A 25,908-nucleotide genomic window follows, 5' to 3' on the forward strand; every position below is an offset into this window, starting at 1 on the left:
TCCAGCCAAGGAATGTAGTGAGAAAAGCAGTCAGGAAAGCGGATCCATTCCATCCTAAAACAGCAACACCACCCACAACAAGCAGCGACCGAGAGGGACCCATGACAGCGGGCACTGCCAGGACCAGGTCAGTCATAGAGGGGCGACATGCTGCTACTTCCAAGTGTGCCCTGTCTGTCAGCGGACTCTCAGCTATATCACTGTATCCCTCTACTCTGCTCTGTCCTCATGTGCTCTGATCATGTCATATCCCCACGTGTGGACCACAGAGCTGACACTCCGGCTCCTGCAGTCTGACTTCTTTTAGCTGAGCCGAGACTGAAAAACGACAAAAGAGAAGATCTCAGTTGACATGCGGCCAGCGGGTGTAATGCATGTAGCGGGAGCTGCAGTAATATATCACATTCTTGTATCTGCAGGAGACAGGGTGTGGTATATAAAACACAACATATGTAGCCATGAGGCAGCCATATATATGACAACAACAACTGTTTAATGTTGGGTGCAAGATGATGGGTACAAGGACAGGTTAGGCCAAGGGAACGTGGCGCTAACTAATCCGTGGCCCACCCTGTAGAACAAGATCACCAGAAAGAAGAGAAGTGATATCACTGTAATTATACTGTCCCCCTATGTAGGAGAATACAGAAACTGATTGCTCAATGTGCCACACATACAGCTGTGGTACATACCATGTGCCTGACAGACATAGCTCTGCTACATGGCATGTGCAACACAGAAACAGCTTTGGTACTAGAGTTGCGCATGGTACAAACACAGCTCTGCTATATTATATATGCATGACAGACACAGCTGTGCCACAGAACATGCACATGTTACAAACTTAGCTCTGCTACATGACATGCACGTCACAGACACAGCTTTGGTACATGACATGCGCCTGACAGACCTGACGTGCACATGGTACAAACACAGCTCTGCTACATTATATGCGCGTGACAGACACAGCTGTGCCACAGTATATGTGCATGTTAGAAACTCAGCTCTGCTATATGACGTGTGCATAACAGACACAGCTTTGCTACATGACATGCGCGTGACAGAAACAGTTGTGCCACAGTACATGCGCATGTTGCAAACTTGGGTCTGCTACATGGCATGGCACATCACAAACACAGCTGTGCTATATGACAAGCGCGTGATAGAAACACAGCTCTGCTACATGACATAAATCCATACTAACTATACACATTATATGCCCGCCAGATCTCTGTGGTGGTGGATTGGTGTCTCCTGTCAGCACCGCTGAGTTGTGTCTGACATTAAAATGGCTTAGTTGGATTCTCAGTGCGTTAGGACCTGCTATGATGTCACCAGGGGCGGAGCTATGGCAGCGCCATGGAGCGGAGCATGAGAATTACTCACATACATACTAACGAACAAGTGGACGTTAGTAGGGATGAGCGAGTATACTCGCTAAGGCACTACTCGCTCGAGTAATATGCCTTAGCCGAGTATCTCCCTGCTCGTCCCTAAAGATTCGGGTACCGCCGCAGCTGACAGGTGAGTTGCGGCGGGGAGCGGGGCAGAGCGGGCGGGAGAGAGGGAGAGAGAGATCTCCCCTCCGTTCCTCCCTGCTCTCCCCCGCAGCTCCCCGCGGTGGCACCCGAATCTTTCGGGACGAGCAGGGAGATACTCGGCTAAGGCACATTACTCGAGCGAGTAGTGCCTTAGCGAGTATACTCGCTCATCCCTAGTCGTTAGTAGTTTCAAAAATAATATAATACTCCCCCAATGTTCAAAAATATAACTACTGTAATACTGCCCCCTATGTAGAAGAATATAACTACTATAATACTGCTCCTATGTACAAGAATATAACTACTATAATACTGCCCCCTATGTAGAAGAATATAACTACTATAATACTGCTCCTATGTACAAGAATATAACTACTATAATACTGCCTCCTATGTACAAGAATATAACTACTATATTACTGCCTCCTATGTACAAGAATATAACTACTATAATACTGCCCCCTATGTATAAGAATATAACTACTAGAATACTGCCCTCTATGTACACGAATATAACTACTATAATACTGTCTCCTATGTACAAGAATATAACTACTATAATACTGCATCTTATGTACAAGAATATAACTACTATAATACTGCATCTTATGTACAGGAATATAACTACTATAATACTGCCCCCTATGTACAAGAATATAACTACTATAATACTGCCCCCTATGTACAAGAATATAACTACTATAATACTGCCCTCTATGTACAAGAATATAACTACTATAATACTGCCCTCTATGTACAAGAATATAACTACTATAATACTGCCTCCTATGGACAAGAATATAACTATTATAATACTGCCTCCTATGTACAAGAATATAACTACTATAATACTGCCCTCTATGTACAAGAATATAACTACTATAATACTGCCCCCTCTGTACAAGAATATAACTACTATAATACTGTCTCCTATGTACAAGAATATAACTACTATAATACTGCCCCCTATGTACAAGAATATAACTACTATAATACTGCCTCCTATGTACAAGAATATAACTACTATAATACTGCCCCCTATGTACAAGAATATAACTACTATAATACTGCTCCCTATGTACAAGAATATAACTACTATAATACTGCCCCCTATGTACACGAATATAACTACTATAATACTGTCTCCTATGTACGAGAATATAACTACTATAATACTGTCTCCTATGTACAAGAATATAACTACTATAATACTGCCCCCTATGTACAAGAATATAACTACTATAATACTGCCCCCTATGTACAAGAATATAACTACTATAATACTGCCCCCTATGTACAAGAATATAACTACCATAATACTGCCCCCTATGTACAAGAATATAACTACTATAATACTGCCCCCTATGTACAAGAATATAACTACTATAATACTGCCCCTATGTACAAGAATATAACTACTATAATACTGCTCCTATGTACAAGAATATAACTACTATAATACTGCCCCCTATGTACAAGAATATAACTACTATAATACTGCCTCCTATGTACAAGAATATAACTACTATAATACTGCCCCCTATGTACAAGAATATAACTACTATAATACTGCCTCCTATGTACAAGAATATAACTACTATAATACTTCCCCCTATGTACAAGAATATAACTACTATAATACTGCTCCTATGTACAAGAATATAACTACTATAATACTGCCCCTATGTACAAGAATATAACTACTATAATACAGCCCCCTATGTATACGAATATAACTACTATAATACTGCCCCCTATGTACAAGAATATAACTACTATAATACTGCCCCCTATGTACAAGCATATAACTACTATAATACTGCCCCCTATGTACAAGAATATAACTACTATAATACTGCCCCTGTGTACAAGAATATAACTACTATAATACTGCCCCCTATGGACAGGGATAGAGCTACTACAGCACCACTTGACTATCATTTGGGCTTGCTGTACTCATCTGTCTCTTCTGCCATGTGTTGCAGTCGTGATGTTTCCGGGTGTGGCTCCGCTCTCCCTGTAATGCTATATGAAGAGGTCTCTGTGCTGCAGGGTATACGGGTTCTCCCAGCTCTGAGGGTGTATTGTGAGGGTCGCGCAGCGCTCTGCAGATCACATCTGTGTAGGCTGCAGAATCTTCTCCACCTGACAGTTTCGGGCTTGTTGGGTGTCGTCTTTTTGGGGGGGCGAGATGTTTTTTCTGCTCTCATGAATTTCCCCGCTGCTGGAGATTTATGTGAATGGTGCTTTGTATGCATCCACATCTACCTTTTACATGAAGACAATTCCAGAACTGCAGTGAAGACTGACACACAGGCAGAGCAGTGATATAACTGGGGTGGGGTTTTGCTCCCCAGGGCTGAATGCACGGTTAAGGCTGCCACTAGTGGTTGTCATCCAGCTCTGTATAGCATGCTGGGATATTTGGGGTAGAGCGCCCTCCGCTGCTTGAGGTCTGAGAACATCTGGATTTCATATTTGGCGTTGCCAGCGAGGGAGGTCCCGGGGACGATGCTTGTGGAGTTGACATTTTGGCAGGGTTGCTCGCTCTCGTCCTCTCGCTGACACTCTCTGGAAGCCGCTCACTTCCTCCGCCGTGGTCTGTCTTGCAGAGCGGATGTGCGGTCGGGGGCTGCAGCTTGTGTCGCACCTTACAGAAGCGGAGTGACCGGGGGGCAGGATGCTGACCATCAAGCTGCCCCAACTCCTCAGTGTCCACCAGATGCCCCGGGTGAGTGAGCCAGCGGTTACTGTCATTACTCTGTATTACTCTTATACTCCAGTCACATCCAAAGCTGCATTCCAACTTATGCTAGCTCCAGTAGCCGAGTTCCCCCATAATGCCCTTGCATCGTTGGAGATGTAGTGTTTCCCCGCAGTCGGAGGATGCACAGAGCTCCTATCTGTTCTATAAACTTGTCCTCACATCTCCCACTATGCAGCGCAGCAAAACCTGCTCTGACTGACCCAGCAGAGAGATTGTGCGGGCCATCAGTCTTCAGGTCCTCACAGCTCACTAGCTCCCCCTACTGGTGGACTTCACTTTTCCAAGCCTTTGATAAGGAAGGAAACAGCTGCAGGGTGCAGTGAATTGTGGCATCTCAGCTAAATTATAAGGGTACAGTAGAAGCTGCCAGCAGAACTCTGAATGCAGCTCTGGAGGACACTGAAACCTGGTTCCCTAGATGTGACTGGAGAGGGCAGGAAGAAGCAGCTCTTTGTGTGACTAGAGTAAAAGCTAAAAAGAATTAACCCTGACAAGACTGCAAGTGACTGGAGATAAAGGGAAACTCTGACCCCAAAGTGATGAATACCAACTGCAAAATGGTTAGCAGTTGGTTAACGGAGCGATGCTCTGCAGATCTCTAGAGAGGTAGTGGTGTAATAATCTGCAGGATATATCGCTATGTGCCTGTCACCACAGAGGTGTGACTGTGTGCCCCCCGCTGGCAGGTATTCTGGGAGGACGGGATCATGTCTGGCTATCGGCACCCCAAAAGTTCTGCTCTGGACTGTTTGCTGAGTTCATTTCAGATGACCAATGAAACTGTAAATATCTGGACCCATTTTCTACCAACATGGTGAGTGTGATACTGAGACGGGTATCTAATCCTATCCTGTGTGATACTGAGACGTGTATCTAATCCTATCCTGTGTGATACTGAGACGTGTATCTAATCCTATCCTGTGTGATACTGTCTGCTGAGCTGTGTATCTAATCCTATCCTGTGTGATACTGTCTGCTGAGCTGTGTATCTAATCCTATCCTGTGTGATACTGTCTGCTGAGCCGTGTATCTAATCCTATCCTGTGTGACACTGTCTGCTGAGCCGTGTATCTAATCCTACCCTGTGTGATACTGTCTGCTGAGCTGTGTATCTAATCCTATCCTGTGTGATACTGTCTGCTGAGCTGTGTATCTAATCCTATCCTGTGTGATACTGTCTGCTGAGCTGTGTATCTAATCCTATCCTGTGTGATACTGTCTGCTGAGCCGTGTATCTAATCCTATCCTGTGTGATACTGAGACGTGTATCTAATCCTATCCTGTGTGATACTGTCTGCTGAGCTGTGTATCTAATCCTATCCTGTGTGATACTGTCTGCTGAGCTGTGTATCTAATCCTATCCTGTGTGATACTGTCTGCTGAGCCGTGTATCTAATCCTATCCTGTGTGACACTGTCTGCTGAGCCGTGTATCTAATCCTACCCTGTGTGATACTGTCTGCTGAGCTGTGTATCTAATCCTATCCTGTGTGATACTGTCTGCTGAGCTGTGTATCTAATCCTATCCTGTGTGATACTGTCTGCTGAGCTGTGTATCTAATCCTATCCTGTGTGATACTGTCTGCTGAGCCGTGTATCTAATCCTATCCTGTGTGATACTGAGACGTGTATCTAATCCTATCCTGTGTGATACCGTCTGCTGAGCCGTGTATCTAATCCTATCCTGTGTGATACTGTCTGCTGAGCTGTGTATCTAATCCTATCCTGTGTGATACTGTCTGCTGAGCCGTGTATCTAATCCTATCCTGTGTGATACCGACTGCTGCTCTGTGTATCTAATCCTATCCTGTGTGATACCGACTGCTGCGCTGTGTATCTAATCCTATCCTGTGTGATACTGTCTGCTGAGCTGTGTATCTAATCCTATCCTGTGTGATACTGTCTGCTGAGCCGTGTATCTAATCCTATCCTGTGTGATACCGACTGCTGCGCTGTGTATCTAATCCTATCCTGTGTGATACTGTCTGCTGAGCTGTGTATCTAATCCGATCCTGTGTGATACTGTCTGCTGAGCCGTGTATCTAATCCTATCCTGTGTGATACTGTCTGCTGAGCTGTGTATCTAATCCTATCCTGTGTGATACTGTCTGCTGAGCCGTGTATCTAATCCTATCCTGTGTGATACTGAGACGTGTATCTAATCCTATCCTGTGTGATACCGTCTGCTGAGCCGTGTATCTAATCCTATCCTGTGAGATACTGTCTGCTGAGCTGTGTATCTAATTCTATCCTGTGTGATGCAGTCTGCTGAGCCGTGTATCTAATCCTATCCTGTGTGATACTGCCTGCTGAGCTGCTGTGTATCTAATCCTATCCTGTGTGATACTGCCTGCTGAGCTATGTATCTAATCCAATCCTGTGTGATACTGTCTGCTGAGCTGTGTATCTAATCCTATCCTGTGTGGTACTGTCTGCTGTGCAGTGTATCTAATCCTATCCTGTGTGATACTGCCTGCTGAGCTATGTATCTAATCCAATCCTGTGTGATACTGTCTGCTGAGCCGTGTATCTAATCCTATCCTGTGTGATACTGCCTGCTGAGCTGTGTATCTAATCCTATCCTGTGTGATACTGTCTGCTGAGCTGTGTATCTAATCTTATCCTGTGTGATACTGTCTGCTGAGCTGTGTATCTAATCCTATCCTGTGTGATACTGTCTGCTGAGCCGTGTATCTAATCCTATCCTGTGTGATACCGTCTGCTGAGCCGTGTATCTAATCCTATCCTGTGTGATACTGAGCCATGTATCTAATCCTATCCTGTGTGATACTGTCTGCTGAGCCGTGTATCTTATCCTATCCTGTGTGATACTGTCTGCTGAGCCGTGTATCTAATCCTATCCTGTGTGATACTGTCTGCTGAGCTGTGTATCTAATCCTATCCTGTGTGATACTGTCTGCTGAGCTGTGTATCTAATCCTATCCTGTGTGATACTGTCTGCTGAGCCGTGTATCTAATCCTATCCTGTGTGATACTGAGACGTGTATCTAATCCTATCCTGTGTGATACCGTCTGCTGAGCCGTGTATCTTATCCTATCCTGTGTGATACCGTCCGCTGAGCCGTGTATCTAATCCTATCCTGTGTGATACTGTCTGCTGAGCTGTGTATCTAATCCTATCCTGTGTGATACTGTCTGCTGAGCCGTGTATCTAATCCTATCCTGTGTGATACCGACTGCTGCTCTGTGTATCTAATCCTATCCTGTGTGATACCGACTGCTGCGCTGTGTATCTAATCCTATCCTGTAGGATACTGTCTGCTGAGCCGTGTATCTAATCCTATCCTGTGTGATACTGTCTGCTGAGCCGTGTATCTAATCCTATCCTGTGTGATACCGACTGCTGCGCTGTGTATCTAATCCTATCCTGTGTGATACTGTCTGCTGAGCTGTGTATCTAATCCGATCCTGTGTGATACTGTCTGCTGAGCCGTGTATCTAATCCTATCCTGTGTGATACTGTCTGCTGAGCTGTGTATCTAATTCTATCCTGTGTGATGCAGTCTGCTGAGCCGTGTATCTAATCCTATCCTGTATGATACTGTCTGCTGAGCCGTGTATCTAATCCTATCCTGTGTGATACTGCCTGCTGAGCTATGTATCTAATCCAATCCTGTGTGATACTGTCTGCTGAGCTGTGTATCTAATCCTATCCTGTGTGGTACTGTCTGCTGTGCAGTGTATCTAATCCTATCCTGTGTGATACTGCCTGCTGAGCTATGTATCTAATCCAATCCTGTGTGATACTGTCTGCTGAGCCGTGTATCTAATCCTATCCTGTGTGATACTGTCTGCTGAGCTGTGTATCTAATCCTATCCTGTGTGATACTGTCTGCTGAGCCATGTATCTAATCCTATCCTGTGTGATACTGTCTGCTGAGCTGTGTATCTAATCTTATCCTGTGTGATACTGTCTGCTGAGCCGTGTATCTAATCCTATCCTGTGTGATACTGTCTGCTGAGCCGTGTATCTAATCCTATCCTGTGTGATACTGTCTGCTGAGCTGTGTATCTAATCCAATCCTGTGTGATACTGTCTGCTGAGCCGTGTATCTAATCCTATGCTGTGTGATACCATCTGCTGAGCTGTGTATCCAATCCTCTCCTGTGTGATACTGTCTGCTTAGCTGTGTATCTAATCCTATGCTGTGTGATACTGTCTGCTGAGCTGATACTATCTGCTGTATCTAATCCTCTCCTGTGTGATACTGTCTGCTGAGCCGTGTATCTAATCCTATCCTGTGTGATACTGTCTGCTGAGCTGTGTATCTAATCCTATACTGTGTGATACTGTCTGCTGAGCCGTGTATCTAATCCTCTCCTGTGTGATACTGTCTGCTGAGCCGTGTATCTAATCCTATCCTGTGATACTGTCTGCTGAGCCGTGTATCTAATCCTATCCTGTGTGATACTGTCTGCTGAGCCGTGTATCTAATCCTATCCTGTGTGATACTGTCTGCTGAGCCGTGTATCTAATCCTATCCTGTGTGATACCGTCTGCTGCACCGTGTATCTTATCCTATCCTGTGTGATACTGTCTGCTGAGCTGTGTATCTAATCCTATCCTGTGTGATACTGTCTGCTGAGCCGTGTATCTAATCCTATCCTGTGTGATACCGTCTGCTGAGCCGTGTATCTAATCCTATCCTGTGTGATACCATGTGCTGAGCTGCGTATCTAATCCTATCCTGTGATACTGTCTGCTGAGTTGTGTATCTAATCCTATCCTGTGTGATACTGTCTGCTGAGCTGTGTATCTCATCCTATCCTGTGTGATACTGTCTGCTGAGCTGTGTATCTAATCCTATCCTGTGTGATACTGTCTGCTGAGCCGTGTATCTAATCCTATCCTGTGTGATACTGCCTGCTGAGCCGTGTATCTAATCCTACCCTGTGTGATACTGTGTGCTGAGCCGTGTATCTAATCCTTTCATGCATTATAGTTTCTGCTCAACTGCTGTATCTAAGCTTTTATATTAGTGAGTGACTTGTGCTGGGACATGTAGTTCTCTATGAACCTCAGCAGCGCCACCCAGTGGTGCAGATGAAATTGGCTGTAGGCGTTCTACCACTCACCTGTCTTGCAGGTATTTCCTCTGGAGGTTCTTGCTGCTCTCTTACACATTGGACTTTTTGGTGATGCCCTACAACTGGCCGCTGCTGGTGTACATGATGCTGGTCTGTCTCTACCCCTTCACCTCCAGCTTTGCCCACACCTTCAGCAGCATGTCCGCCCATGCCCGTCACATCTGCTACTTTCTTGACTATGGAGCCCTGAGTCTCTACAGTCTGGGTATGTGCTGTATCTCTGTATGCTGGGTATGTGTTGTGCTGTACCCCTATATCCTGCGTAAGTGCTGTACCCCTATATCATGGGTATCTGCTGTACCCCTATATCTGGGGTATATGCTGTACCCCTATATCTGGGGTATATGCTGTACCCCTATATCTGGGGTATGTGCTGTACCCCTATATCCTGGGTATGTGCCTTACCCCTTTATCCTGGGTATGTGCTGTACCCCTATATCTAGGGTATATGCTGTACCCCTATATCCAGAATATGTGCTGTACCCCTTTATCCAAGGTATGTGCTGTACCCCTTTATCCAAGGTATGTACTGTACCCTTATATCCTGGGTATGTGCTGTACCCCTAGATCCTGGATATGTGGTGTACCCCTATATCTTGGGCATAAGCTGTACTTCTATATCCTGGGTATTTGCGTAACCCCTATATCGTGGGTATATGATGTACACCTTTATCCAAGGTATGTGCTGTACCCCTATATTCTGGGTACGTGCTGTACCCCTATATCATGGGTATATGCTGTTCCTTTATATGCAGGGTATATGCTGTACCCCTATATCCTGGGTATGTGCTGTACCCCTATATCCTGGGTATGTGCTGTACCCCTATATCCTGGGTATGTGCTGTACCCGTATGTCCTGGGTATGTGCTGTACCCCTATATCCTGGGTATGTGCTGTACCCGTATGTCCTGGGTACGCACTGTACCCCTATATCCTGGGTCTTTGCTGTCTCCCTATATCATGGGTATGTTCGGTACCCCTATATCCTGGGTATGTGCTGTACCCCTATATCATGGGTATGTTCTGTACCCCTATATCCTTGGTATGTTCTGTACCCCTATATCCTGGGTAGGTGCTGTATCCCTATATCCTGGGTACGCGTTGTCCGCCTTTATCCTGGCTAAATGCTGTACCCCTATATCCTGGGTATGCGCCGTACCCCTATATCCTGGGTATGTGCTTTACCTCTATATCCAGTATGGTAAGTGTATACCATGCTGTACCTCTATATATTTTGTCTATAAACTGTTTTGTACCTATGTATCCTGGTTATGTACTCTATATATAGTGTTAATACTGTGCTCTACCCCTATATCCTGAGTATATATGGCGTTGTACACCTGTTTTGTGCTCTCCTATAGACCTATATATCCTAAGTATATGCTATGCTATTCATACCTATATCTGAGGGATTTTGTTTTGCCGTACTGAATATATACTGTTCTGTAGCTCTGTATGCTGGCTACATACTGTACTGTATTCCTTTATACTGGGTATGTACTTTGCTATGCACCTATGGCCTGGGAACATGCTATGCTATACATACCCTACATACCTATATCATGGGTATATACTGTGCTGTACCCCTATATCCTGGATATATATATAGTGCTATAGCTCTATACTCTGCATGTGTGGATGGATAGATAGATAGATAGATAGACAGTGCTGTAACTCTATATCCTGGGTATACACTGTGCTGTAACTCTTAATGTTAGATATATACTGTGCTGTACCCCTATATCCTGGATATGTACTGTTCTGTACTCCTATATCTTGGATATATGCTGTGCTATAACACTATATCATGGGTATACGGTGCTGTACTGTGCTATACTTCTATATCTATGATTCTATATCCTGGGTGCATAATGTGCTCTACTCTTATATCCTGGATCTATACTTTGTTCTACCCCCATATTCTGTATATATACTGTGCTTATATCCTGGGTATGCACTGTGCTGTAAATCTTAGTCCAGGATATATACTTTGATCTATTCCTATATCCTGACTATGTACTGTACTGTACATCTTAATCCTGGATATATCTTTTGTGCTGTACCCCTCTATTGTGGGTATATTTAGTTCTGTATCCCTATATCCTGATATATATGGTGCTGTACCTATATATTCTAGGTATATAAGGTAATTTGCCTCTCTATCCTGGGTATGTACTACTGTGCTCTACCCCTATATCCTGTGTATGTGCTGTACTGTGCTATACCACCTGTATCCTGGGTATGTGCTGTACCCCTATGTCCTTGGTATATACCTAGCTGTACTCCTATATCCTGGATATATACTGTGCTTTGCCCATATATCCAGGATTTACACTGTGATCTACCTATATATTCTGGGTATATATGGTACAGTACCCCAATATCTTTGGTATATATGATCATTTACCTCTATATCCTAGGAATGTAATATTGCGCTCTACCCCTATATCCCGCATATGTGCTGTACCTCTATATCCTGGACATATATTGTACTATACCCATCTATCCTGTGTATGTGCTGTACCCCTTTAACCAGGGTATATTCTGTGCTGTCCACCTATAGCCCAGGTATATGCTGTGCTATACCTACTTATATCATGGGTATATATTGCACTGTATATCCTTGGTATATGTTGAACTATACTCCAATATGCTGAATATACTATGCCCTACCCCTATATCCTGGATATATACTGTGCTCTACCCCTCTATCTTGGGTATGTACTGTGCTGTACCCCTATATCCTAGATTTATACTGTTTATATCATGGGTATGTACTCTGCTCTAACCCTATATCCAGGGTATATATGTTGTTGTACCCCTATAGCCTGGGTGTATACTGTGCTGTATCCCTATAGCCTGGGTACATACTGTGCTACACATACCAATATCATGGGAATATACTGTACTGTGCCCCTATATTCTAGATATATAATGTACTGTACATCAGTATCCTGGAGATATAGTGTGCTGTTCCTTGGTATCCTGGATATATAGTGTGCTCAGTATCCTGGGTATATATGGTGCTGTACCCAAATTTCCTGGATTTATAGCATACTGTACCCCTATATCCTGGATATATAGTGTGCTGTACCTCAGTATTCTGGATATATGGTGTGATATACCTCAGTATCCTAGGTATATATGGTGCTGTACCCCTATATCCTTGATATATAGTGTGCTATACCCCTATATCCAGGATATACAATGTGATGTAACTCATTATTCTGGATATATAGTGTGCTGTAACTCATTATTCTGGATATATAGTGTTCTGTACCCCTATAGCCTGCGTATATAATGTGCTCTACCCCTATATCCTGGATATATAGTGTGCTGTTCCTCAGTATCCTGGATATATAGTGTGCTGTACACCTGTATCCTGGATATATAGTGTGCTGTACACCTGTATCCTGGATATATAGTGCGCTGTACACCTGTATCCTGGATATATAGTGTGTTGTACACCTGTATCCTGGATATATAGTGTGCTGTACACCTGTATCCTGGATATATAGTGCGCTGTACACCTGTATCCTGGATATATAGTGCGCTGTACACCTGTATCCTGGATATATAGTGCGCTGTACACCTGTATCCTAGATATATAGTGTGCTGGACCTCAGTATCCTGGGTATATATGGTACTTTACCCCTATATTCTGGATATATAGTGTGCTGTACCTGAGTATTCTAGATATACAATGTGCTGTACCTCGGTATCCTGGATATATAGTGTGCTGTACCTCAGTATCCTGGATATATAGTGTGCTGGACCTCAGTATCCTGGGTATACAGTATATGGTACTTTACCCCTATATTCTGGATATATAGTGTGCTGTACCTGAGTATTCTAGATATACAATGTGCTGTACCTCGGTATCCTGGATATATAGTGTGCTGTACCTCAGTATCCTAGATATATAGTGTGCTGGACCTCAGTATCCTGGGTATATATGGTACTTTACCCCTATATTCTGGATATATAGTTTGCTGTACCCCTATATAGTGGATATATAGCGCGCTGTACCTCAGTATCCTGGGTATATATGGTACTTTACCCCTATATTCTGGATATATAGTGTACTCTGCCTCAGTATCTTGGATATATAGTATGCTGTACCTCAGTATCGTGGATATATAGTGTGATGTACTCAGTATCCTGGATACATAGTGTGCTATACCCCTATATTCTGGATATATAGTGTACTATACCTCAGTATTGTGGGTATATACTGTACCCCCCTATCCTGGGTTATATGGTGGATGTTGTGCGCAGTCCAACGTCTCACCCTCCATATACCTGATGATAAGTTTTTCGGTTTCTGCAGGCTGTGCCTTCACCTATGGAGCCTATGTCATGCCGGATCGCTGGATAAATGGCACCTTCCACCAATACTACGTGCCCATCGCTGCATTCAATACTTTCATCTGCACCGGCCTGTCCTGCTACTCCCGGTATGAAGCGCCTACCTGGTACCCACAGATTTGGTATAAGACACCCACAGCCCCCCGCCGGCCTGATGCCCGCTGCTATCAACCGCAGTAGACTGGGACCTGATTGGCCGTTGTGTAATTACTGTTATTACCTCATCTTACCCCTACAAGTTATTTCATATAATGTAGCCACCCCTTTAAGTCCATACTGTGACGATGACGTCACGTCACACCTCTAGCGATCTCATGACCTTCACCAGAGTGACCACAACATGTGTTCTTATGTGAATCTTCATTCCAGATTCCTGGAGGTGGATCGCCCTGCACTCAGTAAACTCCTCCGCACGGCCGCCTTCGTTCATCCCTTCGTGTTTGACAACATCCCTCTCTTTTATCGGGTGAGATTATAAATGTGTAGTACTGAGACCTGCCAGCAGAGGCAACGATGATCACGTCTCGCCTTTGCGGCACTGTGGGAATGGCCATGTCATAGTATAGGGTCATTACAGATCTATAAAGCAAGCGGAGTAGCAGCCCAAACCTACAGAAGGGTGGAAGCACTCCGCCCCATGGGGTAATCCTGATAACGCAGTCCTACAGATCACGGAAAGTACAAGGCAGCTTCCAAAATGCTGTGTCAAAAAAGGTCTTTTTTAATCCATTAACCCATTAAGGCCCTAGCACCATAAATATATACAGTGCTTGGTCTTGGGCTTTAATTCCACACCAGAGTAAAAATACGAAGTGGGTTTAAAGCTCTTGCCATCTAGCAAGAGTAGGTCAGGTTTTTGGCTGTCGGAGACCCGAGGGAGAAGATATTTTAACTGATTCTACCTTCTCTTTTACAGGCTACATACCGTGTTTCCCCGAAAATAAGATCTACCCCAAAAATAAGCACGTGTGTGTGTGTGTGAGAAAGAAGGGGGGGGGGGGGCTGAAATATAAGCCCTCCCCAAAAATAAGCCCTAGCTACACTAGGTAAAAAAAATAAGACGCAATATTCACTTCAAAACCGGCGTCTGTGTCCCCAGCGATGGTCTCCGTGGCGGTGCGGCAGGCTGCTCTGTAATCCTCCCCGCTGTCGTCTCTCTCTGGTAAACGGGGCTTTGAATTACCTCACCTCCAGCAAATAAGCACTGTGATTGGATCGAGCGCCAGCCAATCACAGCTGGCGCTCCATCATTCACAGCCATTCAGTGAATGACATCACTGAATGGCTGTGATTGGTTTATCGAGCGCCGGCTGTGATTAGCTGGCGCTCGATCCAATGACAGGCAAAATTTAATATAAGACAGTGTCTTATTTTTGGGGAAACACGGTAGCACTCAATGAGCACCACTTAGTGAATAGAGGAAGCGGAAGTGCTGTTTCCTGTATAGGACCTGGTGATCATGTGATTGCCAGTGACCATCTGACCCAGCATGATAGAGCTGCAGAGTCTTAGCTGACCCAAACCAGCTCTCACAGTGACTATTGTCACACTAGGGGGATGTTATCCCCTGTAATTGAGGTACCTATGAATGTTCCAGCTACAGTGGAAAAGTATCAAATAATAAAAAAAACATACAGCCAGAGGTCTGATATGTTCTCTGGGGGACTTATATGACCATCCAATAGGAGAACACCTAGAGGAGGGAGGAGCTCTCTCTCTCTGTATCGGCACCTCCCTCCTCCAGGTGTTCTCTCTCTCTATGGAATCCTCCCTCCTACGCCTGTTCTGTCTCTATGGGCACCTCCCTCCTCCAATTGTTCTCTCTTTATAGGCATCCCCCTCCTCCAGTTGTTCTCTCTCAATAGGTATCTCCCTCCTCCAGATGTTCTCTCTCTATGTGCTACTCTCTCCTCCAGTTGTGCTTTCTCCATGGACACCTCCCTCCTCCAGGTGTTCTCTCTCCATGGACACCTCCCTCCTCCCAGTGTTCTCTCTCTATGGGCGCCTCCCTCCTCCCAGTGTTCTCTCTATGGGCGCCTCCCTTCTTCATGTATTCTCTCTCTATGGGCACCTCCCTCCTCCAGGTGTTCTCTCTCCGTGGACACCTCCCTCCTCCAGGTGTTCTCTCTCCATGGACACCTCCCTCCTCCAGGTGTTCTCTCTCTATGGGCACCTCCCTTCTCCAGGTGTTCTTTCTCTGTGGGAACTTCCCTGGTATTAGTGCAATATGTCTTCAACCGAAGTATTGGTGGAGACATGGATTGGCTGGGCTGAGTTCCTGGGAATGCCAACAGCTGCTAATTGGATGGTGGACACACACCTTTACAGAACGACGGGCAAGGAGCTCACACCCAGACCAGCTCCTCCAGCGGCCACTGCTGGCTCAGCTCTCCCTCAAGGCGGCAGACAGCCAGCTTCCCATACGCCGGTGGACCAGACGGGCATTAATGTGGAAGCAAAGAGAGCTGCTTCCCCCATGGGGCAGACTCATTGGGACTGTCCACAGCATCCTGACCGCTTGGTGACGGTAGCTCTCAAGAACAAAGGTGCGCAGCTGTTGCCCGGCAGAAGCCACTTCTCCATTGGCTGAGAGCGGCGTCCTCCTGGCGAATTTTGAGCAGTGGCTGCAACACACACACCGCTAGTCAGCGGCTCCTGGAACTGCGGGGTGGGGGTGTGTGGCGACCAGCATTAGGAAAGGCTAGGAATACATCTGCCGAGCCCGAGTACCCCCTTACTGCGGGAAACATTCCCTCCTTCTCCTCAAAGGGCTCCTAACAGGAGTAAGTGGGGAGCTGCATGAGTAGCCAATCAGCATCTGTGAACATTCCCTGTAAGTCCGCATGCCAAATCCATGTCTCCACCCATAGTTCTGGTGAAGACATATTGCACTAATATCCACCTATGAGCACCTCCGTCCTACAGCTGTTTGCTCTCTATGGGTGCCTCCCCCCCCCCAAATGTTCTCTCTCTGTGGGCACCTCCAGGTGTTCTCTCTCTCTATAGGCACCTCCTTCTTCCAGGTTTTCTCTCTATGAGCACCTCTCTTCTCCAGGTGTTCTCTCTCTTATTGGGCACCTCCCTTCTCTAGATGTTCTCTCTCTATGGGCACCTCCCTTGTCTCCCTTCTCTCTATAGGCACCTACCTCCTCCAATTGTCCTCTCTCTATGGGCAACCTCCTCCATTTGTTCTCTCTCCATAGGTACCCCCCTCCTCCAGCTGTGCTTTCTCCATGGGAACCTCTCTCCTTCATGTGTTCTCTCTCGATGGGCACCTCCCTTCTCCAAGTGTTCTCTCTCTCTATGGGCACCTCCCTTCCCCAGGTGTTCTCTCTCTCTCTCTATGGGCACCTCCCTTCTCCAAGTGTTCTCTCTCTCTCTATGGGCACCTCCCTTCTCCAAGTGTTCTCTCTCTCTCTATGGGCACCTCCCTTTTCCACATGTTCTCTCTCTATGGGCACCTCCCTTTTCCACATGTTCTCTCTCTATGGGCACCTCCCATCTCTATGTGTTCTCTCTATGGGCACCTCCCTTTTCCAGGTATTCTCTCTCTTTGGGCACCTCCCTCCTCCAGGTGTTATCTCTCTCTATGGCCACCTCCCTTCTCCAGGTGTTTTCTCTCTATGTGCACCTCCCTTTTCCAGGTGTTCTCCCTCTTTGGGCATCTACCTCCTCAAGGTGTTCTCTCTCTCTATGGACACCTCCCTCCTCCAGGTGTTCTCTCTCTATGGGCACCTCCCTCCTCCAGGTGTTCTCTCTCTCTATGGGCATCTCCCTCTTCCAAGTGTTCTTTCTCTCTATGGGCACCTCCCTCCTCCAGGTGTTCTTTCTCTCTATGGGAACCTCCATTTTCCGCTTGTTCTCTCGCTATGGGCATCTCCCTCCTCCAGGTGTTCGCTCTCTCTATGGGCACCTCCCTTTTCCACATGTTCTCTCTCTATGGGCACCACCCTTTTCCAGGTGGTCTCTCTCTTTGGACACCTCCCTCCTCCAGGTGTTCTCTCTCTCTATGGGCACCTTCCTCCTCCAGGTGTTCTCTCTCTCTATGGGCACCTTCCTCTTCCAGGTGTTCTCTCTCACTATGGTCACCTCCCTCCTCCAGGTGTTCTCTCTCTCTATGGGCACCTCCCTCCTCCAGGTGTTCTCTCTCTCTCTCTCTCTCTATGGGCAGCTCCCTTCTCCAGGTGTTGTCTCTCTCTCTCTCTATGGGCACCTCCCTTTTCCGCTTGTTCTCTCTATGGGCACCTCTCTCCTCCAGGTGTTCTCTCTCTATGGACACCTCCCTCCTTCAGGTGTTCTCTCTCTCTCTATGGGCACCTCTCTTTTCCAGGTGTTCTCTCTCTATGGACACCTCCCTCCTCCAGGTGTTCTCTCTCTATGGGCACCTCCCTCCTCCAGGTGTTCTCTCTCTCTATGGGCATCTCCCTCCTCCAGGTGTTCTTTCTCTCTATGGGAACCTCCATTTTCCGCTTGTTCTCTCGCTATGGCCATCTCCCTCCTCCAGGTGTTCGCTCTCTCTATGGGCACCTCCCTTTTCCACATGTTCTCTCTCTATGGGCACCACCCTTTTCCAGGTGGTCTCTCTCTTTGGACACCTCCCTCCTCCAGGTGTTCTCTCTCTCTATGGGCACCTTCCTCCTCCAGGTGTTCTCTCTCTCTATGGGCACCTTCCTCTTCCAGGTGTTCTCTCTCTCTATGGGCACCTCCCTCCTTCAGGTGTTCTCTCTCTCTATGGGCACCTCCCTCCTCCAGGTGTTCTCTCTCTCTCTCTCTCTCTCTCTATGGGCAGCTCCCTTCTCCAGGTGTTGTCTCTCTCTCTCTCTATGGGCACCTCCCTTTTCCGCTTGTTCTCTCTATGGGCACCTCTCTCCTCCAGGTGTTCTCTCTCTATGGACACCTCCCTCCTTCAGGTGTTCTCTCTCTCTCTATGGGCACCTCTCTTTTCCAGGTGTTCTCTCTCTATGGACACTTCCCTTCTCCAGGTGTTCTTTCTCTTTATGGGTATCTCCCTTCTCCAGGTGTTCTTTCTGTATGGGCACCTCCCTCCTCCAGGTGTTCTCTCTCTCTATGGGCACCTTCCCCCTCCAGGTGTTCTCTCTCTCTATGGGCACCTCCCTTCTCTAGATGTTCTCTCTCTCTCTATGGACACCCCCCTCCTCTGGGTGTTTTCTCTCTGTGGGCACCTCCCTGGTATTAGTGCAATATGTCTCCACCTGACGGGTGAAGACATGGGTTGGCCGGGCTGAGGTCCTAGGAATGCCCACAGCTGCTGATTGGATGGTGGACACACACCTTCACAGAGCGACGGGCAAGAAGCTCACACCCACACCAGCTCCTCCAGCGGCCGCTGCTGTCTTAAAAATTAAATGCTGTGGAATTAAAATACCCCCACATTTTGCAAACTGCCTTTTACATTCTTGATAATCTGCAGGGTTATTACAGAGGATCCCCCCAATGTGAGACCCCCATTGATATCAATGAAAACAGCAACTGAAAGGTTTTGTTGCACAACATCAGAAATGTTTCCCCCTCAGCAGTGATGAATGTGGCCCCCTTTATCACCGGACACACATGGAGCCTGGAGCCACGCTCCTACCGTACAGGTTGTAGCGGATCCTAACGGACTGATGCAATGGCTTCTGGGATGCCACAGATCATGGCGGGTGGTACGGGGGCATGTAGACCCTGATCACAAGGTGTGAGGTCCGGGGAACATTGAGGACGAGGAAGAAGTTACTTATCGTCACCACTGACACGGCCGATCTATCTGTTTGGTGGTCGCCGCTCACTTCTGACTTCATTATAATGGGGGGCGCCCTGGTGGGATTTCCTGTTCCGGCCTCGACAAAAGCCATATCTGTAGCATCCAGGTATAAATTCCCCGGAATTGTCTCCTTGTGAAAGAAGAAGGGGCCGGACGCTGTCCTGCAGGTTATAGCGCAGAACACATTCACCGCGGGGGTCGCCCGTACTCCACGTGGTTTCCGCTCCCCCACATTCTCACATTGTTGGTAAACTGGAAGGCTTCATCGCTAAACACCGAAGACTCCATTACACCGTCGCTTTCCATCACAGTTCGCAGACTCCTGCAGAAAGAACATCGCCCCGCTTTGTTGTCCGGTTTCAGGGCCACTAGCATTCGGTAGGGAGAATGTCACACATGTTTGTGCAGAATCTCCCACGCAGTCGGTGGCGGGACGTCCAACTCTCTGCTCACTCTGTCCGTGTTTTCTGAGGACTTCATGTGACACTTGCACAGATGCTCCGCTGTTTTCACGCTTACTGGGGGACGGTTGGATGATTTTCGCTTATAGATACAACTTTTGCCTTAAAATCGGAGTATAACTTACAAATTGTGCGCCCGCTGGGCGGAGCTTCACCAAGCGTTATTAAAGAAGGACGCTGCGCACTAATAACAGACGTGAAAATCAAGGACACAAAACGCTCTCCTGTCTTCGCTGGCAGACATTTTTGTCTCCTATCCTCCTAGAGACAACTGTGTAACAGTAAGACGGTCCTTGTTGCCCAACCAATCACAGCGCAGCTCTCATTGTACCCCCGCAGCTTGAGACATGAGCGCTGCACTGTGATTGGTTGGGCAACAAGGACGTCTTATGGTAGACAGTTTTGATAAATGAAACTTTTTGAGTTTCTGTTTCCATTGATATCGGATTTCTGTATCTGAGTGTCAGTAACCGGGGGGTCTGAGGTCTGACATCGGGGGGATCGAGTGTAATAACACTGTATACCGCCCAGTATTTATTCATCCTCTGTCCTGCAGCTCCTGTTCTGCTTCGGGGAAGACTGTAACTGGAACGAGGCAATCCCGCTACACCTCTACCATCTCCTCTTCGCCTTCCTGACTGGATTCCTCTTCGCTTCTCACCTGCCAGAACGCCTGGCGCCCGGACGTTTTGACTATTTTGGTAAGACCTTGTGTCCCCATGAGTCTGGAAGTATACTGAGTTCTCCCAGCACGTGTTTCCATATTGTCTGATGATCTGGAGATCTACAATCATACGGTATGTCGCTCTTTTGTAGGTCACAGCCACCAGCTCTTCCACGTCTGCGCCGTCCTGGGCACACACTTCCAGATGGAAGCTGTCCTCACCGATCGCTCCTCTCGCCAAGCCTGGCTCAGTTCGCATTCAGATGCCGACACGCTCGCCAGCACCTTGGGGGTCGTGGCCACGTCAGTCATTGGAAACATCATTCTTATCTGTTTCTTCACGGCTACCTTACTATGGTCTCCACGAGCCAACTCCATTCTCCAAAATCACATCCTGGATGAGGCCAAAGCGAAGGCGCATTGACTGTACAACGTAGGACTATCGGCAAGGCCAGCATTCATCTCGGTATTAATAGCCATACTGGGGGCTTCTTCCCCCTCCTTATTCCAGGTCTCAACTTCGGTGCCAAGAATTTCTCTAAGGCTTGAAATTTGTTTAGAGGTAAAAAAAAAAAAATGATAAAAAGGAAATTAACAGCAGCACAGAGTATTTCAGCTTCCCTTGAGGGAATTACGAGAGTGTGTAGTTTTCAATGCCCATTCCTTAAACCTTATGGAAATATATGGTCACGTTGTATATGGTGCTGAGGCAGATTCGAGTGAGGTTCTTTTTAATGGAAGCTATCTTTACGTGGCGCAATTTAGCATCTAGTATTAGATTGCCGATACGCAGATCTGTCACTCAGAGTGCGGCCAACTTTTTTTGAAAGCTCAAGTTGATCTTGATTTTTTGATATTGGTGAAGTTGTATTCTTCTGCGGAGCCTCCATATTGGGGGCTCGTCCGGGATCTTTAAACGGCAAGTATGCAAATAATATGGACTATATATATATATCACGCAGGGTGTGGTTAGATTACGTCCAGAGAACTCACACTGATCTTGATAAAGTTATATTTTTATGTAGATCCTACATATCGGGATCTCTTAACGAGATGTCCGACTTTACAGACTTTCAGAGAGGGAAGATTGTTGGTGCCATCTAGTCGGAATGTCTGTCAGCCAAACCGTCAATTTACTTGACGCCCTCGAAGGCAAAACATCGCCTGCTACACGCAATAGTGGCCGAGACTGTAAACCCAGAAGCGAGCCAACTGGGCAACCCCTTAAACTGACCCAATTGTCCTACACACTATTAATAATACATCTCATGACACCTCTAGGTGTTTCCATTATTTTGATAATCCCCTGACTATCACTCACGCTATGGCCAGCATTTATTTAGAGAACGCCCATTGATCTTTATTGATAACCCTCCATATTGGAGGGGGGGGGGGAGCGGGATCTCTTCATACAACCGACAAGATCATTTTTCATCATACTTTCAGGAAACAAGTGAAAGTTACTGTATTCTTTGTATCCTTTCTGTTCCTTTTGGATTGTTGGATATTTTCCCAAAGGTGCGTGTATGACCAAGGGAATAGGGAATTGGTTAACCCCTTAGTGATCAGCCTATTTTGTGACTCAAGGACCAAGTGATTTTTCATTGTCGCATTGCAAGAGCCATAACTCGTTGACCAGCGTATGAGGGCTTATTTCTTTGGCCATAGTGATATATGTTATGGGCCGCAATCCGGGGTCTATATAATGTATTGTAGAACTTTTATTACATTTTCTGTGGGGGAAGTGGAAAGACGCCCAGAAATTCCCCCAATTTCTTTAAATTAAACTTTATTGAACTTTTTTGACACTTGTTTATTAGTCCCTGAAGGCTACTTGAAGATGCATTAATTCGATTGCTGGGATAGTAGTACACTGCATTACTTATATATTGCATTTGACAGGCTTCTGGCTGCCATGGGAACCCATTGGGACTTTGTGATCGCACTGCAGGGTGCTGATGGGTGACATAAGTGCCCCACCCACTGTTATTTCCTTACATACTGCAATTACTATTGATTGTGGCATGTAAGGGGTTAAACTGCCAGGAGGTTTTCCCGTTCCTGGTTGTCGGTGGTCAGCCAAGCCACCGCCTTATGTATGTGCAAGTTTAAAGCTCATTAGTGAGATCAGTAAATAGGCGTATTGTGGTCACCAAGGGGTTAAGTATGCGGACAGTGAATATTGGATATTGCATGTTCTATGGCCATTGTGACCTTAGAGTCACTTTAGTCGGCAGCTTCCTGCTCAGCCTGTTGGGGGCTCCTTAAAAAGTTTTTAAAAAATTTTCTAAAGTTCTGAAGAAACGAGTGCGGGAACACGGAATGTTTAATGTAAGCGTGGATAAAGGATTGTGCGATGTAATGAAGGGTCGGTTCAGTTTAACTCTTTCACTGACTCAGTGGAGGGTTCGGGCAGCAGTTTTGGATAAGTAGGTAAGTTGTTTTGTATGTGAGCTTTAGAATCGAATGTTTTAAGAAGGATTTTTCTAAAGGTTTTTTTGTTCCCAGAATGGGATTTTCCAAGATATTTTGCACATTTAGTACAAGGAGCAGCGGCCTTTATATACCTTTTAAGCAGGTTGTCCAGTTGTAAACTATTAATGGCTTATTCTTAGGACAGGCCATCAATAGTAGATCAGCAAGGGTCTGCTGCCAGGATTCCACTGCTGATCAGCTGCTCATCCACTGAGCTTATTTTTGCAAGAAGCAGACAGCGCCATTCTCATTGTAGTGGTCAGGCTTGGTACTACAGGCCATTCACTTCAATGGGAACTTTGGCTGTAATACCAAGGTGTAGTTGGAACAATGCTGTTTGCTTCCCACTCAGTGCACAAACACAATGGCCTGGTGAACAGTTGATCGGTGGATGTCTGAGGCAGCAGACCCCCACTGATCTACTATTGATGGCATGTTTTGCAGATAAGCCATCAATAATTTACAACTGGACATCCCCTTTAAATACCCAGCTGACCTGATGAGTCAATTCTCACCCTCTTAGAGCATGAGCTATGGAGTACAGGTACAAATACTGCTACGTTAGCAGCTTCTCTGACACCATCTTGTGGTTGGAGTGCAGTATTACTGTTTAACTAAGATAGTTCTGTTACTCAGTGCTGCTATTAATTTCGATTTTTGTTAAAAAAAAAAAAAAAACGACCCAAAACTGCTGCTTTTTGATACATTTCTCAACAGGAAACACAAAACAAATTAACCCCTTAACTCAAGGGTGGTTGTTGTTGTAACAGAAGGCTTGATATGTGAAATAACCAACACTTTCTACGTGCAGACTTATCAGGTCTTGCTTCAGTTTCAAGCATATTCTCTAAAATCAAACGCAACGCCTGGGAATGCCGGCAGCCATTGCTTGTCACCCAGCTTTCCCAGCAGTGTTTCTAGACTTTGGAGGAGCGCCCTCTAGTGGTGCCTATTCTGTGCCTTCTTTTGTAAGCACTAACCGCAGGATATTCTGTTGATTTCTTACATGAAATGTCATTTTTTTTCTATTTAGTTTTTTCTAACAATTTTTATTTTTGTAACAATTTTCCCTGGTCGATGATTAACTCTTTGATTACCAGGTTTCTCAGCACATTCCAGAGCTTTCATGATCCGCTTTCTGTCATATGTTTATATTAGACGGGACGATTATATATTGGGACTACTGAATATTAAGCGTCGGGTTCGATCGCTCATTAGGGCAGTCTCCTTTAGAATAAAACCGCCATCTACAACACAACAAGGTGCTGAAATCTACTGCATTCTACCAGTAGTGCAGCCCCGCCGACCACTGGGCCCTCCTGGACAACCCAAAGTGCGGAGAGGACACATGTGACTCCCTGTAGACTGCTAATTGCCTGAGAGGGCTTTGTGCCAGGAGGAGACCCCACTAGCGGTGCACGATGGGACTCCACTAGAGTCCTGAGGAGGCCATGATTTACAGGAGACCTTCCTACTGCACACTCAATCACTATTGGCTAGTTTACAGTTAGAGTATTTATAACAATGATGGGAGTTGTAGTACAACTACTTTGAATTTAAGGAGTATTAAGAGCTCTTTTCAACTGATCCTCTGCCCCCGCTGTCATCAGCTGATCATCCGGTCCAACTGTTATCAGCGGACAGGGGAGGAAGTGGGGCACCAGCTTCACTCCCATTGAAAATGGGAGCATCGCACTACTATTACTCTTCCTTACATCCTGTACTGGGCAGGAAATGGAATAGCAGCATGGCACACCCACTTCCTCCCCTGCCCACTGATGACAGCGGGCTGGACAATCAGCTGATGGATAGAGATTCCCAAGCGGTGGGACCCCCGTCCATCAACTACTGATAGCCTACGCAGAGTATAGGTCATCGGTTGAAATGAGACTAGACTACCCCTTAAAAGCATTCGTTGATTACAGCTAAGCTTCACCTTGGAGTTACTTTAACCGGGTTGTCCCGCTTGTAGCCGTTTTGCTTCCAGATGCAGACAGCGCTGTACATTGAAGTGAATAGAACTTGGCCTCCACAATGTACGGCACTATCTGCTTCCTGAGGCAAAACAGGTACAAGTGGGACAACCCCTATTAACGGGTTGTCCACGGTTAGGAAAAACATGGCTTGAGTTCTTCCAAACACAGCGCCACCCTTGTCCATAGGGTTGTGTGTGGTATTGCAGCTCTATTGAAGTGCATGGGAGCTGAACTGCAATACCAGACCCAACCCATGGACAAGGGTGGCGCTGTGTTTGGTAGAAAGCAGCCATGTTTTTCTAACCCTGGACAACCCATTTAAGGATAACATGAGGATTTCAATTCTGGCTATAGAAAGTACTTTGGCGCTAACCTACAGGGCAACCAGAGGCTCCGACATCGGCATCCAGTTAAAGCAGAAGGCATTTTCTGTCCCTAAAAATGAAGGATTGAATCCTGATTGGAGGAACTGTGGTGGGCGGAGATATGCAAATACATACATTCTCCATCAGTCAACTGCACTGAGGCAAGTGTGGACCTCTACCTGTAGGGGTATTATGTGACCTTGTACCCCAGTAACTCAGTATTGGGGTTCTGTGAGCAATAACTGGAACCTACTGACGCACTGTTAACCCTATGATGCCTGGATGGGGGTGGATGCAGATAGAATAAGGTCCCCCCCCCCTCCACCCCCTGCCTTGTAATAATCTGTTATGTAACAAGTCCTGTATGCAGTTCGCACTAATGGAGATAACAGTGGGCATTAAAGGAGTGATGAACCCCG

At 46.2% G+C, this 25,908-nt stretch overlaps 1 protein-coding gene across 1 annotated transcript; it reads left to right on the forward strand.

Annotated features, from left to right (window-relative positions):
* PAQR6 (progestin and adipoQ receptor family member 6) lies at positions 1-25,908 on the forward strand. The gene is made up of 8 exons (XM_066608738.1): positions 1-127; positions 4,154-4,272; positions 4,995-5,122; positions 9,416-9,621; positions 13,747-13,873; positions 14,154-14,250; positions 20,566-20,710; positions 20,826-25,908. Exons 2-8 carry the CDS (start codon positions 4,222-4,224, stop codon positions 21,095-21,097), a joined length of 1,026 nt encoding a protein of 341 aa, XP_066464835.1. The 5' UTR covers positions 1-127; positions 4,154-4,221; the 3' UTR covers positions 21,098-25,908.

This window comes from Eleutherodactylus coqui, chromosome 6, assembly GCF_035609145.1.
Source record: "Eleutherodactylus coqui strain aEleCoq1 chromosome 6, aEleCoq1.hap1, whole genome shotgun sequence".
NCBI classification, from domain to species: domain Eukaryota; kingdom Metazoa; phylum Chordata; class Amphibia; order Anura; family Eleutherodactylidae; genus Eleutherodactylus; species Eleutherodactylus coqui.